General features: G+C 44.9%; 1 protein-coding gene across 4 annotated transcripts in view; it reads left to right on the forward strand.

Moving 5' to 3' along the window:
- Positions 1–13,278, forward strand: part of FYN (FYN proto-oncogene, Src family tyrosine kinase) — a 214,065-nt gene that overhangs the window by 151,280 nt on the left and 49,507 nt on the right. For all 4 annotated transcript variants that reach the window (XM_010856592.1, XM_010856594.1, XM_010856595.1 and 1 more), the window contains 2 exons: positions 8,304–8,561; positions 10,362–10,458. In XM_010856592.1, the coding sequence (XP_010854894.1) occupies positions 8,315–8,561; positions 10,362–10,458 (344 nt within the window). In that variant the 5' untranslated portion in view covers positions 8,304–8,314. The remainder of the gene's footprint in view (positions 1–8,303; positions 8,562–10,361; positions 10,459–13,278) is intronic.

A 13,278-nucleotide genomic window follows, 5' to 3' on the forward strand; every position in this document is an offset into this window, starting at 1 on the left:
GTGATATATCCATACAATAGAGTACTTTTCAGCCATAAAAAGGAATGAAGTACTAAGCCATCTATGAATGTTATGCCAAGTAGCCAGTCAGAAAAGCCACATACTGTGCAGAAGGGGCAAATCCATAGAGACATAAAGTAGATTGGTGTTGCCAAGGGCTAGGCTGAGAACGAGATGGGAAATAATTGCTTAATGGGTACACGTTTCTTTTTGGGGTGATGAAAATGTTGGAATTAGATAGTGGTGATGGTTCCTTTGCAAATATATTAAAAACCACTAAACTGTACACTTTAAGAGGGTGATTTTATGGCATATGAAATATATCTCAATAAAAATAAGACAAAATTTTAAAGTGCTAACCACAAGGAATTTTTCCATGGTCCAAGAAGTGATGGGGGAAGGTCTGAAGAACAATCAGTGCCCTGTTTCTTTCTGAACCCTTTGTTTGGCATAGACAGTTTAAATCTACCTTTATTTTTATCACCATTCACTCTTGTCCTAACCGTGACATCCAAAAGTGAAGTGAGTGTAAGAAGAAAGTGTTCTTCACTCCTTTTGGAGCTTTTCCACGGTTTGCTATTAAAACCTCATTTGTGCATTTGGGTTTGGGAATGGTTCCAGCAGTTAGTTGACTGCAGTGTTAAATCTCACCATTGGGGTCTAATGCTTCCATTTCTTTTTATTAAGTGCTTGTGGGTCCCTGGGCGTCAGGGAATGGAAGGTTGCACAGAGGGAAAGAGAATGTGTTGCCAGGGTATCAGCTGCCGCCTAGCAGCCTGAGGGTCATTTGAACAGGACAAGCCAGAAAGAGGAAGCCAGCAGATGTTCTAGGTGCCAGGAATGTGGCTTTTTCTTAAAGTAATGTGACATTTTAAGAGTGATTTCTATTAGTTCAGTTCCCTTGCTCTGTGGTATGGAGCAAGGTCCTTCCTCCTCACCCTCCAAAGGCCGTTGTTGCAAAGCCGAGCGTCAGTGATCCGATGAGTCCAGCTCCACCTCTTATTATTTCTGAATCAAAGTTTTAACTTGATTTTTCAGTAGGCTCTGGTTCTGCCACTGTTGCCTGTGGAAAGGGTCTGCCTTGTAGATGTTCCTGCTTTCACTTCTTCTCTCCACAAAGATGTAATATTATTTTATCACCTGTGTTTGGTGGGGGGAGCTCTCACTCTGAGGGCTCCCCAGAGTAGAAACCTATTATTGTTGTGCTTGGAGGAAGCATTACATGTGTATAGCTCAGTTTATGCAGTCAACATGTTCCAGAAAGTTTACATAATGTAAAGCACATCATGTTTTCAGTGCAGTAGGACAGCTCTGTTTTACACTAAGGAACCCAATGCTGACTCCTTTCTGATATCTATAAATATCCTGCCATGTCTAGGAAGTATCAGGAAACTAAGGGTTGCTCTAATGTCATTGGCACAAACGTTCATTAAGATGCCAAACCACATCAAGGAAGCTGGTGACTCACCATACCTGGCGTGGTACCAGCACCCTTGCTGAGCCCGCTGTCTCAACGGGTGGGCTGGGGATCTGGAGGAGCGGGGCCCAGTCCCTGAAATCAGGGCATGCATTAGTCATGCACATGAGGGTGGGTTCTGTGGAGTCAGGGACCTTCTCCACCGGTCTCTCCCTCCACTCCTCCCACCCTGGTGCCCACACCCTTGCGTGGACTGACCTAGATTCCATGGGGCAGGAGGCAAGGCTAGTGTAGAGGCTCCATGGGCTGGCCAAGAAGTCAGCCTGTCTGGCTTCAAATCCCATCCCCACCCCTGACTGAGCTGTAGACAAATTCCCGAACCTCTTTGATCCTCCATTGTACAGTGAGAGCAAAGAACAATCCCCCATCTTAGGGTTGTCATGAAAATTTAGTGAGAAGACACGTTCCAGTACATAGCAGGGCACCTGGCTTGCAGGGCACCTTTGCTTAATAATGGTCATCGCTGCTGAGATTGGGAGCCTTCATCTCTGTGATGCCCCATCCCACCAGAATATAATAAGTATTTGTTTTCTGTTGCCCTGTAACAAATTATGACAAACTTCCTGATTTAAAACAATGCCCATTTATCAGCTAACAGTTCTGAGTCACAAGTCCAGACGCAATGTGGCTGCTCTCTCTGCTTGCAAGGCTGAAATCAGTGTATTGGCTAATAGCATTCTCATCTGGAAGCTTGAATGGGGAAGAATTCATTTCCAGGTTTTTTAGGCTTCTTGACCCAACTCAGTAGTTCCTTGTGGTTGTAGGACTGAGGTCCCTGTTTCTTTGCAATCTGCCAGGTGGGGGCTGTTCTCAGCTCCTAGAGGCCACCCATATTTCTGGCCACGTAACTCCTGTCTTCAAAGCCAGCAGGGGAAAATATCCCTTCCATGAAATGCCTTTCACACTTTGAATCTACTTCTCCAAAAAAAGGCCAGTTCCTTACAAGGGCTCACATGATAATGTCAGGTCTATCTAGGATAATCCCTCTTCAATTAAAACCAACTGTGCCAAATAAGAGAGCCTAAACACAGGAGCCATGATTCCATCATCCACAAGTCCCAGGGACTATCTGGGGCTTATCTACAGGAGGTAGGGATCTTGGGCACACCTTAGAGTTCTGCAACACCTTTTCAACAAGGCAGGTACTTCACGCCTGCCTTCCAGTTGGCAGCAAAAAGAGGATTTTCCCTCACTGGCATGGTCTTTTGTGTTCATTTTTCATAACTGGGCTGCAGCCACTGGCTGGACCCAGCACCAATGCTGTGTGTGGTTCAGACCTCAAGTATTTATGTCTCTAAAATGCCATCCCAGCTGTGACCTTCTCCCTGCTTTGGGAAGTGTTTGTGCTTCATAGAGGGTTGAGTGTGGTCCTGTCTCTCTCTAGCCTCCCCAGACATCCCTGGTCCCTCTGTCCTGGCTGTCCCCATCAGACAGCACTGCCTGCAGGGGGTCAGGACCCAGGATCCCACAGAGAGGAGAGCCATATTGTAAAAGATATGAAAACGCTGAGACACTGGAGTGACAGATACTGTGGCCCAATTACCACTGCTACCAGTGAGGCCCTCCTCTGTCTCCGAATGTCCTGCGTCCAGCTGTTCCATGGGGAAAGCTAAGGAAAGCCTTCCCCAGACTCTCAGGGATTAGTTTCCCCATCGAGGACACAGAAATATATACCTCAGATTGATTCTTGTGGGTATTTCCAGTCTTACAAGGATCAAGAGTTCCCTGCCATGAGTCTTCTGTCCTGAAGTCAATCCATTTCTCATGTGACTCTGCCACATCTTATCCATTTGCCTCGCTATTACTGTTGACTAGAAAAGGGTGTTTGGTTGTGAAGCTGCCAGTTTTTGCTTTTTCCCCAGAGAAGTCGATGCAGCTGTGCAGTCAATCTACAGTTGAGCTTTGAATACCTTTCCAGCTGTCCCCAGCTCAGTTACTTGTGTCTGGTTTCCAGGTTCTTAATTTAGTTCCCTTTCCCATTCTTTTACTTTCCTCGTGATACCCACCCAGGTAGAGCAGAGAGCAGCTAAAGGGATGGTGAATGAGAGCCCCAGGAATCATGCCACATCAGCACCCAGGCCAGTGTGTTCTCCCTGTCACTCTCCAGAGTCTGGGCTGTCAAGAGCCTTGCTGCCACTTACGTCTGAGAGCTCTTCTCTTCTCCACACCCACCTCGGTTGGTTTTTCAGGCAAAGTGCTTACATTGTTGAAATTGTTGTCGGTTTCACCTTCCTCCTCCTGCTATCCTATTTGTGTGTCTCAAGAGAAAATAATTTGCTTTTTGCAGAAGACCGCCAGTGGCTATTTTCCTTTTCTGGTACTTAGCTCTCTCACATGCCTGAAATCTCACAAGTCCTGCTGTGGTGTAACCTGGGCATACAGGTGTTGCTTCATTGATTGGCATATGAGGAAATGTGGGTGAATCTGGGTTTAATGTGCATCTAACCAACCGGACCGGGTTCTGTGGCATCAGTGGAGGGAATGTACATTCCACCAGACTCATGCTAGACCAAAGTAGCCTGTGCCCAGAGTAGCGGATAGATTCCATCCTTCATGTCAGCTTCCGTCAACCACTCAAGGGCTATGTGAAAAAGGATTCTGAGGCCACCTATGTGATGGATGGGTGATGTCCATCACTCTCATAGGAAGAGGGCGTGGAAGTCCTGGGATGATTCTTTCTTTAGTGATTTCTGCCCATTGTTTCATGCTTTTGTGGCACATATGAAAGCACCCACAAGACTAAGGAAATTTTAAGTAAATCAGGTTTTACTTACATAGTAGAAGCAGAGCCCCTATGTTCGCAGAAGGACTGGAGAATAGGGGTCTTCACAGCTCTAATCTATACCTTAACCACAGGTACAGGATCCTGCTGGTCAAAGTGCTATGCATCAGTTTTTCTAGGCATGGTAATGTGCGGAGGACAATGGTCATGATGTATGATTTACTGATCAGAGTACTCCCAGGGCCCCACTTTTGAATGGCATTATTCAGCATTTCCCAGTGCCGCACAGATCTTGAGCTAGTGTATTAGTGCTTTATATGTTCACGATGGATGCACAGCATGGGCCATAAAAGCCACACTACAGAACTGTACATAATAAGGATGTTTTTATTTTAACCTGAATGCTCAGAACTTTTCTTCATGGCAAGGAGCCTGAAGTCACACTCAGTACAACTCATAGCATCTTCTGACCCCTTTCATCAGGAAATAGTCTGACCACCTCAAGTGGGAAGAAGAAGACCACAAGTTCTTATACAAATATTTTTATTGAAATGTAGCTTTTAATGACTTGAGCCTGCATTTCCTGATTTATTTCCTTTTCTTCATGTTTGTCAACAAAGTGAAGAGGATAAGCAAGATCCAAGTAGAAACATTTCTTATGCAAAATTGCAAGCACGTGAAGGGGTAACAGAGCTGTCCCTTCTAGAAAAGAGAATTGTTTTCTACAATTCTGATTGAGTTTGGGGTTTCTGCATTTAACATGTAACACATAACTTATTGAGTACCTGCTGTGTTTCAGGCACTGTTCTGGGCAATGGGGATGCAATAACGAAACAAAAACCAAAGATTAATCGCTGCTTCCAAGGAGCTTACTATTTATTTCCTTCCATTGTTTCATAGAATTATATAAAAGCTGTTAAACATTTATTACAGTAGTAATACTTTTTTTAGTAGATTTTTTCTTTTTGGATATTTGTGAGTTACATTTTATTTGGGGCAAAATGAAGACTGCAGCCCCGGAGGCAGCACCTTAGATAGCTCTGAGAGACTGGTCCCAGTAGATTCTTAAAAGATTTTTTTTCTTAGTTTGGTTAGATGTAGGGTTCTGTTTTCAATAGGTTTCTGATGTAGGGGGTTTTTTTGATAGAATTGAAAGAGTAGTTTGTAGTGAGAGTTCTCAGTGGTTTTAGATTATATACTCTGTCACAGGAATGAACTTCTCGAGAAAAAAACAGCACTTTGTGTCAGTTTTTTAAATTGCCTTTTTCGCCCCAGCATACCTGTTCTTCCAAGGAAGGCATTCTGGACTGCAGTGTTAATCACATGCGTATAAGGAAAACAGCTCTTATGCTGTTTCAAAGATATAGCTATAAATTCTGTCTTCTTCGTAATTCAGGATTTCTCAAGCTCCGTGCATTCACATTTGGAGCCAGTTAATTCTCTGTTGTTAGAGGCTGTCCCGTTCACCCTAGGAGGCTTTGCAGCACCCTTAGTCTCTTGCCATTGGATACCAGCAGTCCTCCTTACCCTCAAGTTGTGCAGCCAGACATGTCCCTTGGTCATGGGCCACCAAGTCCCCCGCGGCTGAGAACCACTGGCATGAATGATGTGATTCTGTGATGCAGGTCACATATCCTCCGATTACAGCAAGTCAGTGGAATCTCTGAGAAAAGCACCTAGGACAAGAAGTGTGTTATTGGCCTTTGTAGAAGCTCAGGGCAACGTTCCACCATGAAAGGGTTAATATAAAGTGAGCAAGATATTTACCAGTCTTGTGAAGTAACACCAACAACAAATGATGAAAATCCTTCAGCCAATCATGCCTTGGAGATACTTTGCATTTCCTATTGGAAACTTGTTAAAAATCACATTCGTTTACCATAAGTTAGAGAGCATGTTGGACAGAGTACACTGTAAGTTAATCTGGAATGATTTACGCGTAAATGTGTTCCAGATTTGGTGAGCTCAGCTCGAGCAGCAGGCGGCTTGTTTCCAAACATTTCCATTCTCAGGAACTGACATTCAGTTCAATAAGTATTTACTGAAACATGTAATGTGAGAGGGCCTTAAACAGTCTGATATTGCTTCCATGACCCCAGCTGGCATGGAAGCAGTGCTCAGAAAAGTGCCCCCCCAGAGTGTCTGTGTCTGATGTGGCACCCCCATTTTGGTTTGCGAGATATAGAGAGATACTAGTTCCTTCCTTGCCCTTCACCGCCTCATGTCCCCTCTCGTCCTGTACCAGCTGTACTCTCCCCGGTGGATACATGTAATTACACGTGATGTCATGTGTTTCTTATTTGGTTCTTTGGTCCCAAATGGGCCACTTTTCAGAACTTGGCAGGGACATCCATTGCATTTTCTACCTCCCCGCCAACAGCTGGACAGGGTATTGCAGTCCAAAGTGGGGTCATTTAACCAACTCACCTTCCATTTTTTAATCTTCTTCACGTCTCACACATGCCGGTAGATTCTAAAACACAGGGCACGGTGCTGATGAAAGTTGCTGGAAGAAGGGTTGGCTTTGAGGCAGAAAGGATAAAAGAGAAACAGTCGTTAGAGAATTTCCGCTCATTCAGTTGCTCTTTATTGAGCACCCACTATGTGCCAGCCACTGGCAATATAGCAATGACAAAAACGGACAGGACACTGCTCTCCTGGAGCTCACAGTCTACTGGGCAGTGAGACATGTGGGAAGGCCATGTTTTCATATGGCACAATAGATGCTGTAAAGAGAGAAACCAAGATGCCATATGAGCACTGAGGAAGAGCAGCACCCCAGCCTGGGGGATGGCGGGGAAGTAGAGAAGGCTTTGCAGAGGAAGTGGTGTCTTAACTGAGACATGAAGATTATATTGTGTATCATAAAGGGAGAGGGAGGGACTTACTTCCCTGGTGGTCCAGTGGTTAAGACTTCACCTTCCAATGCAGGGAGTGTGGGTTCAGTCCCCGGTCAGGAAGCTAAGATCCCACATATCTCCATGGCCAAAAACCAAAACATAAAACAGAAACACCACTGTAACAAATAAAGACTTTTTTTAAATGGTCCATATTAAAAAAAAAAACAGAGAGGAGAGGATAAAGGGGTTCAAAGCCATGTTCCAAGGACGAAAGGTGAGTGGGAAGAATAGAATCTTAAGCACTGAGAAGTTAGGCATGTTTAGATGGTAGAGTGAGAGACAGGAGGGCTGAGAAGTAAAAGAAGAGGAGCCAGTGACAGACGAGCTTCAGGACTCTTACGAGAACACTTGGGTCTTAGCTGATGCCCTTTACTGAGACCAGCACCGACACAGTAGGTTTAATTGGAAGGAGGATGGGGTGACAGTGACTCAAGTTTTAATTCACCACTAATTCTAGAATATGGGAATGAGCTTTTAAGTGTTTCTGAAAGATGTCAAAAGCTAATGGAAATTTAAAAAATTAATTAGCCTGTTTAAATGATTTTGTGACTGTAGGCTATCATGACATCCTGCAAATACACTCAGCCCTCTCAGTTTCTGCCAACTGTATTTTTTTCATCTAGTGATTATTTCTTAATTTTGATACTTATCATCTTATTGCTTAAAATTTAGCAAATGTGTGTCTGTGAATGAGTACCCATGAATGAAGAAGTACAGTAAGCTATTTAAGGGCTATATTCTGGCTTTTCCAACATGCCTGTATTCTCTTTAGATTTTCTTTGCTGTGATGGAGGGTTTTATTCTAATGTTTTATTCTAATACTGCACAGATTAATTTTTGAGAGCATACACTATTTTTTAAGATGACTAGAGAAAACCAAGTTATATTTTTGGACAGTCTTTAGGCAGATATCTGATATTACAGGATTGTAAGGGTGCAGACCTCATGTGAGGGAAAATATTGCATGGTGAACATAATGCTGTGTGTTGATCCCATTGCCAGAGCATATGAGGGATAAATGTGATGGTCAACTTAAGGGCATTGAGATTGCTTCCAACCGCCAACCCTAGCCTCAGCTTTCCATGGCCCTCTAGGCGTGAAATACTGCATGAGAACTTTGTAAAAGATTCCCCTTTATAGTCAAGCGACCCAGCCACTAGGGGGCATCCAAGTTCACGTGCCTCTTTCTGTTTGTTTTCCACAGGAATTTAGATAATGGGCTGTGTGCAATGTAAGGACAAAGAAGCAACAAAACTGACGGAGGAGAGGGATGGCAGTCTGAACCAGAGCTCCGGGTACCGCTATGGTACAGACCCCACTCCTCAGCACTACCCCAGCTTCGGTGTGACCTCCATCCCGAACTACAACAACTTCCACGGGGCCGGGGGCCAAGGACTCACCGTCTTTGGGGGTGTGAACTCTTCGTCTCATACTGGGACCTTGCGAACAAGAGGAGGAACAGGTCAGGATGAAGCTACTCTTAAATCTTTTAGCCATTGAACATTTGTGCTCCTTTGGTGTTTAAGTTTTTAACCACTCTCCAGCTCCCTGCTACCGGATGAAAGGCTCTTAAAATCACTAAAGCTTGATGGACAAATCTAGATACCAGCAACAGCGGCATGGGGGTCCCCCAGCTGCTGCTCTGTGAGAATCCTGTGAGGGTTACGAGGCACAACTTTCTGCTGATCATTTGAGGCCAGTGGCTCTCAACCTTGGCTGGATGGCTTGGAATTATTAGGCAGCTTTTTCAAAATATAGATACCTGAGCCCCACCCCCACCCCCAATCCCAGATCTTTTGAATCAGAAGTTTCAGGACTGGATATGAGCATGGATGTTTTGAGTTCTCCAGCTATGAAAGCACTCCTTCCCCACAACCCCCAGTTCAGACTGTTTCCAGGGGAGTACCTGCCCTTTCAGCTTTCTAATTAACCTCCATCCTGCCGGTCACTTCCCAGCTGGTGGGCTCATTTGGCTATATTATTTTTTGGCAATTTGTCTCCACTGATTCTCTCTCTAATCCTCCCATTGTCTTCTATATGACAGAGTTTATCAGCGCTCAAGTATTTTCATCTCTTTTGTATTTTAAAATTGAATCTTATGTATCCTTAAGGGATCTTCTCTTTTTTTTTTTTTTTAACTTTTCCTTTTCTTTTCCCTAGGCTGTGTTTCACTGCTATGTGCATTTGCTGACTTAGCTAATACTTTGTAAAATATCTGGCGTGTGTTCTCAGACATATGTTTTCTGAAATATTTGTAAGATATCTCATGCATCCTTAATCTTCCAAAGCCTCTCCCAGTATGTGAACCATGGTAACTAGATATTTGACATAACTTGTTCCAAAACTGTCTTATTTATTATAAAAGTTTTTTAAATATATATATATATAATACATCAATCTATATGTTCTCAGTTCAGCTGGGAGCAGAGGTCTTATAAAATAGCCCACTATTACTTTTTACGTGGGGAATTGGCACTACCAAGGCCTCTCTTCCCTCTGCACCCAACAGGGTAGTGTAGTTATATCCAGGGGACCTGACCCAGAGCTTTGGGCAACTAGCTACTTCTGTGCTGCCAACACTTCACACTCTGTTCAGTAGAAAAAAATATTTATTTTCATCCTTATGGTGAATGTAGCTTTCCCTTGAGAGCAGGCCTTTCATGGGTGACTGGAGGCTGAGCACACTTCCTTATCCTTCCAGCCTTCCTGGAAGGCACCTGGAATGGGGGGCTGAAGGAAAGAAATCATCAGGCAGTCTAGGGACGTCTGTCTCTGGAGGATGCAGCGGGGAAAACGGGCCAGAGATGCACCCAGCACACACACCCCATGCCTGCTGGGAGAAGGCGTGCGCTCTGCTGTCTCTCCCTGGGCCTCATGTGGCTCCTCATGGGGGCAAAGCGTGTCTTGTCAGTGCTGCAGAGCGCTGCCCATCTGAACTGAATGTTGCTACTTGTTGCCCTTGGTTGTGGCCAAAATGTAATATTAATATCTGTCTATTCTCGAAGACTCATTCCAAGTGTGCAGAGAGAAATCCTTCAGCCCTGGGTTTTAGTCAGCTCAAATAATGCTTCCTTTCACAAAGACTGAGGCATAAATTCAGCTCGTGACTCTGGTTTCACGCATTAGTTACAACACTGCCTGATGTTATCAGTGCTGATTAGATGTAAATTTTGAGAATGAGGCTTTAGTGAAGATTTAATCTCTTGGAATTAATTTTCCCTGGTGTAATAATCTCTCCCATTTTGATTTTGTTTTTTGTCAGGAGTGACCCTGTTTGTGGCCCTTTATGACTATGAAGCACGGACGGAAGATGACCTGAGTTTTCACAAAGGAGAAAAATTTCAAATATTGAACAGCTCGTAAGTTCGGAGAGGGAGAAGAAAGCAGGCATGCCTTTCAGGCCGGGAAGTGATTCTAGTGTTAGCAGTCTGCACCTTTTTTCATATCTCTGAAATGCTAAGAGAGCACTTGCTCATCAATCCATTAATTCTTAGCAATTTAACTTGAGGAAAGAAGAGTCAATGAACCAGTGTGGTATTCTATGGTTCTGTGTGTCCAGGGAGCTTTTTGGGAGCGTAGAAGCAGAGTCAATGGTTTTGGTTTAAAGGCTGTGGAAACACCAGGATCTCCCTCTACAAATCCACAGTTTCAGATGATTGGCATGGGGCTTGCCTGTCCACATTACCCTCTCTCTGCCCTGAGATTTTCTTCAGATTTCACGTGTCACCCTGGCCTCATGTAACGCTGGCAACACATTCCATTTTCAAAACCGCTAGATATTCTAATTGGTGAAGCCTGTGGAGGCATTTTGCCATAATGAAAATTTGCAATTGAAACCTTTGTAAGGGGGAAGGAGAACCGATTTGGCCCTCTTGAGAATGACTACAGTACATGCCTTTTCAATGTGGCCAGTAGGAACAGCCCGTTATGCAGGCAATGGGGAAACGTCAAGGGCGAGAATCACTCATGTTTCAAATCCTCCATTTAATACTTCCTTTAGGGAGAGTAAAATATGAGTCCGATTTCCCTTCAGTTTTTAAATATTGTGTCTATTAGGCTCAGGCAAGGTGCACAGGTCAGGGCCCTCCAGAAAAATTCAGGCTCAGAAGAAAATGATGTCCCCTGTGTCTTAGTCAGGCCCCCTCCCCTACTCCTCAAGTTTCCCTCATGAGCGCCCCCTAGTGTCTGGGAAAAATAAGGGCGGAGAGCCCCTTAGGAAGGTCCAGTTAATCTGCCCTCTGCCCTTTGAGCAAACTGGATTGTGTGATGGTGGAAGGGCCCGGACGCCTGGCACTTCTGCTTTCCCACAGCCCTGCTCACCCTGCACATCCCAGGAAAGAGGAGTAGTCCTTGGAGCAAGGAACTCCCCCAGGCCCTGAACATTGCCTCCTTGTAAAGCCCTCCCCTCCTCTCAAATGCCCCCAACTCAGGACGACCTTTCAAGGGCAGGAATGAAATTCCTCCCATATTAGGCCAGTGACTCTTCCAGACATCAGAAGGAACTGTCTCTGTAGTTATAGGATTGGGTTGTTTTTTTTTTTAATTTATTATTGTCACCATTAACAGGGGGGTGGATGGGATTTTTTTTTAACTTTTTATTTAAATTACGTATGGTCAAGCATACAGATCAAAAGTGTGCGTGGTGGTGCTCGCATAATAACACCACTCAACTGAAAAATAGTTCAGGTGGTACCTTGTATGTCATATGTATTTTACCACAGTTTTTTTAAAGGTGTACCATTTGCAGAATTTTCACAAACCAAACATACCTATATAACGTGTACCGGGATCAAGAACATTACCTGCCCACCCCACCCCCCAGCCCTCCTCCTGTAGCCACAGGAATTTTTCTTTAACTAGTGAACAGCTGCTCTTTGTTGAGGGCTCTTAGGTGCCAGCCATGTGCTAAGTTGCAGATGTTCTCATTTGCCCTTCACAGCAACTGAGGTGTGGCTCGTAGTCATCTTTTGACATAGGAGGAGCCAGAGGCTCAGGATAGAGAGCAGCCCAGGTACGTGGAGCTAGCAAGTGGCAGAGCCGAGGGTGGGATGTGGGGATGGCATACGGAGTGCAGTGTCAGGCTCGGGGCTGGAAAGGCCCAAGTCAGAGGAAACTGAGCCATTGGAGTTACATACAGGTTTGAGGGGAAGTGGGAGAGGGGGCATTTGGCTTTGATGCCTTCTGATTTCTGATTCCTTGTTGTTAATTCGATGCTCAGATGAATGCTTCTTGTCAGAGGCTGCTAATTTCGAGCTCTGAAATACCACCCTCCTTCCCCTCCCTATTTTATTCAGTATTTCCTAAATGCTAAGGTTGGTTAGAACTTTTCATTTGTAACTTCTAAAAGGTAAGAATTGAGAAATATAGGAAATACCTTAAGTGACTCTCGTAGGTTTTCTCCACACTCACATGGGTCCACACACCAGGTTTGCAGGGCACTTGGGAAGCCAGTCGTTGCCAAAATCTTAATTTGTGACTTCCTCCTTTGTTAAGCTGGGTCAGATCTGGAATGGCTTCTGATTGGAATTTTGGAGAAGCACTCAAGGAAGATCCGATCTACCTCAATCTATATTTCGTGAATTGCATGCGTGGCCTTTAATGTTTACAGGAGGCATTTGAGGCTCTGACCTGTTCCCTTAGAAGACAATATTATAAAGGACTTTTATTCCCCTTTAATGTTCTTCCTTCTTGCCAGTGGAATTTCTCATCCTACGTGCCATTTAAATGCCCTTTTTCAAGGTTATGGAGCGTTGAAAATAAAGTTCTTGTAACAAACACAATATCCCGAAGTCAAGGGTAATAACAGGGAAGGGAAAATGGTGAAGGAAAAACAAAGCAGCAGTGCAGAACCAGATGGCGCGTGACTCCCTCCCCTTCCCCAGCCTCTCCTGGGCCCCTGGCTCCCACCCCTTGAAAGACAAGGAGGGACCAGGCTGTGTTCTCCCTGGGGCAGCTGCCACACCCCCCGTGTGGGCCCTCCCACTCCTTTCCCTGTCAGGGGGCTGAAGCTGAAGGCCTCCGGGCAGGCTTTTGTGCTTTAAGGTGCAGCGTAAACCGTGTGATGTGCTTGTGTGGCTGTGCCCCTGGCCCGAGCTGGAGGCACTGCTTCCCACCATGGGGAGGAGAGGTCCCTCCCTAACCGGTGAAGGTGCTCAGTGCAGGGTGTTCGGACATTACTA

Source organism: Bison bison, unplaced genomic scaffold (genome assembly GCF_000754665.1).
Source record: "Bison bison bison isolate TAMUID 2011002044 unplaced genomic scaffold, Bison_UMD1.0 scf7180017864373, whole genome shotgun sequence".
Lineage (NCBI taxonomy): Eukaryota > Metazoa > Chordata > Mammalia > Artiodactyla > Bovidae > Bison > Bison bison.